The following is a 2407-nucleotide window of genomic DNA, read 5'->3' as shown; positions in this document are numbered from 1 at the left end:
CTGCATGCTTGGCGTTGTCTCGTGCTTCTGTGTCAACACACATCTTCAAAAGAGTCACGCCTTGATTGAACTGTGTCATTTGTTGGCAGCAAGGTGTGGTTCAGTGTGTGTTTATCTTTGAGAAGCACTCACGACAAGAGCGGGCCTAGCACCACACAAGAACAGGCAGCCAAAGTAGATTTGTCTGCACAGCATGCTACAGACAGCGGGATGCTGCTCTATTGGGCGTCCTGTGCCACATGCTTCAAGTCCTTGATCTGCGTCATGACTGCTGCTTTGCTCGTCCCGCCAGCAGCAGAGTACTGTTCCACACTATGCTCAAAGTCCCACACCTGTGGAGGAAAGTGGGTGAGTGGGCGCGTGAGTGGGGGAAGTGGGTGAGTGTGAGCAAGCGAGAAAGGTTGTGATAGAGGCCATCGATCAAAACGGTGTGCACCTCGGTGATGTCGGTCTCGAACGCCTCGTGAACGGTCTTGAAGTCTTCGAGTGTGAGCTGGTCCACTTGGGGACGGAGGAGAGTGATGGGGACAAGGCGCTGGTGAGAATGAGCGGGAAACAGCACGAGAAGAATGGCACCAGCAAAGGGCATCACATACATGCGCAGACACAGGCACAGACACACGTAACAGAAACAGGCATACACACAGACACACGCACAGACACACGCACACACACAGACACATACACGAACACAGACAGACACACACACGCGCACACACACACGCACACAGACACAGAGTGCCGAACTTACAGCTGCAGTTCTTGGCCTCTGCCAGGCTGATGGTCTTGCCGGAGAGGGCGTGTGCGGTACGGAAGGGGATGCCTTTGCGCACGAGGTAGTAGGCGACGTCTGTTGCGAGCATGTCCACGCTCAGGCCAGCGCGCATCTTCTCGGGATGGACAGTCAGCGTGGACAGCACGCCGGTGGAGATCTGGCGGCGACATCAAAGGCGACGGGGACAAGGGCGGGGGAGCAGGTATGATGTGAGGTGAGGTGACGCGATGTTGCAAGCGTGTTGACATGCTTAACACAACGCACACACATGCACACACACACATACACACACACACACACGCACACACATACACACACACACACACACACACACACACACACACACACACACACACACACACACACACACACACACACACACACACACACACACAGACACAGACACACAGACACACAGACACACACACACACACCGGGATGACGCTGGCGAGGGTGTCAGCGACGGCGAACATGGCGGCTTTGTCCTCTTGCAGGTCCTTGTTGTATGTGCTGGGCAGACCTTTGAGCGACATGAGGAACCCTGCGCAGCTGCCAAACACGGTACCGGCCTTGCCGCGAACAAGCTCGAGGGAGTCTGGGTTCTTCTTCTGCGGCATGAGGGACGAGCCTGTGCTGTACGCGTCGGAGAGCGTGACGAATGCAAACTCCTTGCTGCAGTAGATGCACAGGTCCTCCGCCCACTTGCTCATGTGTGTCATGACCATCGTGCACACAAACAGGAACTCCGCCACAAAGTCTCGGCCGGATGTGGCGTCGAGCGAATTGCCACTCACGCGCTCAAAGCCCAGCTCCTTGGCGAGGAACGCGCGGTCCACACCAAACGGGTTGCCTGCGAGCGCACCGCTGCCAAGCGGGAGGACGTTGACGCGGCGGCGGAGGTCGGTGATGCGCTCCAGGTCACGTGCCAGCGCCCACGCATGGGACAGCACCCAGTGGCTCCAGCGAATTGGCTGGGCACGCTGCATCCAGTGAAGGAGTTGGGGGCGGGGGGTTAAGAGTTGGAAGGAGGGAAGAGGGGTTGAAGGTAAGCGACCGGAACGGTAGATGTGTGTGTGTGTGTGTGTGAGTGAGTGAGTGAGTGAGTGAGTGAGTGAGTGAGTGAGTGAGTGAGTGAGTGAGTGAGTGAGTGAGTGAGTGAGTGAGTGAGTGAGTGAGTGAGTGAGTGAGTGAGTGAGTGAGAGAGAGAGAGAGAGAGTGTGTGTGTGTGTGGCAATGTTCCACGAGGTCATGATGCATACTTGGAGGTGAGTGTAGCCTGGCATGAGGTGGTCAATCTCCTGTTCCGCCCGCTGAACGGAGACAGCGATGAAGGCTTTCAAGTTCTTCTCCAACTCGAGCAAGTGATCGCGAAGCCACAAGCGCATGTCCGTTGCCACCTGGTCGTTCCGGCTGTAATGCACACGCCCCCCGCACCTGTATGTGTGTGTATGTGTGTGTGTGTGTGAATAAAAAGTGGCACGAGTTGGAGGTGTCAACGCGGGGAAACCTGGAGGCATTGGGCTATCATAACAAGGGACGGCCGTGCGGCAGCACCACATGCGAAAGACTCAGCCGAGCAGGACTTTGCTGGTACATGCATAGGCAGACAGGTGCAGACATGTCCGAACACAG

At 56.5% G+C, this 2407-nt stretch overlaps 1 protein-coding gene across 1 annotated transcript; it reads right to left on the bottom strand.

Moving 5' to 3' along the window:
- Positions 1–94: 94 nt before the first annotated feature.
- On the bottom strand, positions 95–2188 carry PTSG_07441 (argininosuccinate lyase). The gene is made up of 5 exons (XM_004990888.1): positions 2035–2188; positions 1210–1755; positions 752–932; positions 437–501; positions 95–332 (listed from the first exon to the last, which is right to left on the bottom strand). Exons 1-5 carry the CDS (start codon positions 2158–2160, stop codon positions 219–221), a joined length of 1032 nt encoding a protein of 343 aa, XP_004990945.1. The 5' UTR covers positions 2161–2188; the 3' UTR covers positions 95–218.
- Between the last annotated feature and the right edge of the window lie 219 nt (positions 2189–2407).

This window comes from Salpingoeca rosetta, assembly GCF_000188695.1.
Source record: "Salpingoeca rosetta unplaced genomic scaffold supercont1.22, whole genome shotgun sequence".
Taxonomy (NCBI): domain Eukaryota; class Choanoflagellata; order Craspedida; family Salpingoecidae; genus Salpingoeca; species Salpingoeca rosetta.
The sequence above is the reverse complement of the archived record's forward strand: the minus strand, read 5'-3'. Positions and strand labels throughout refer to the sequence as shown.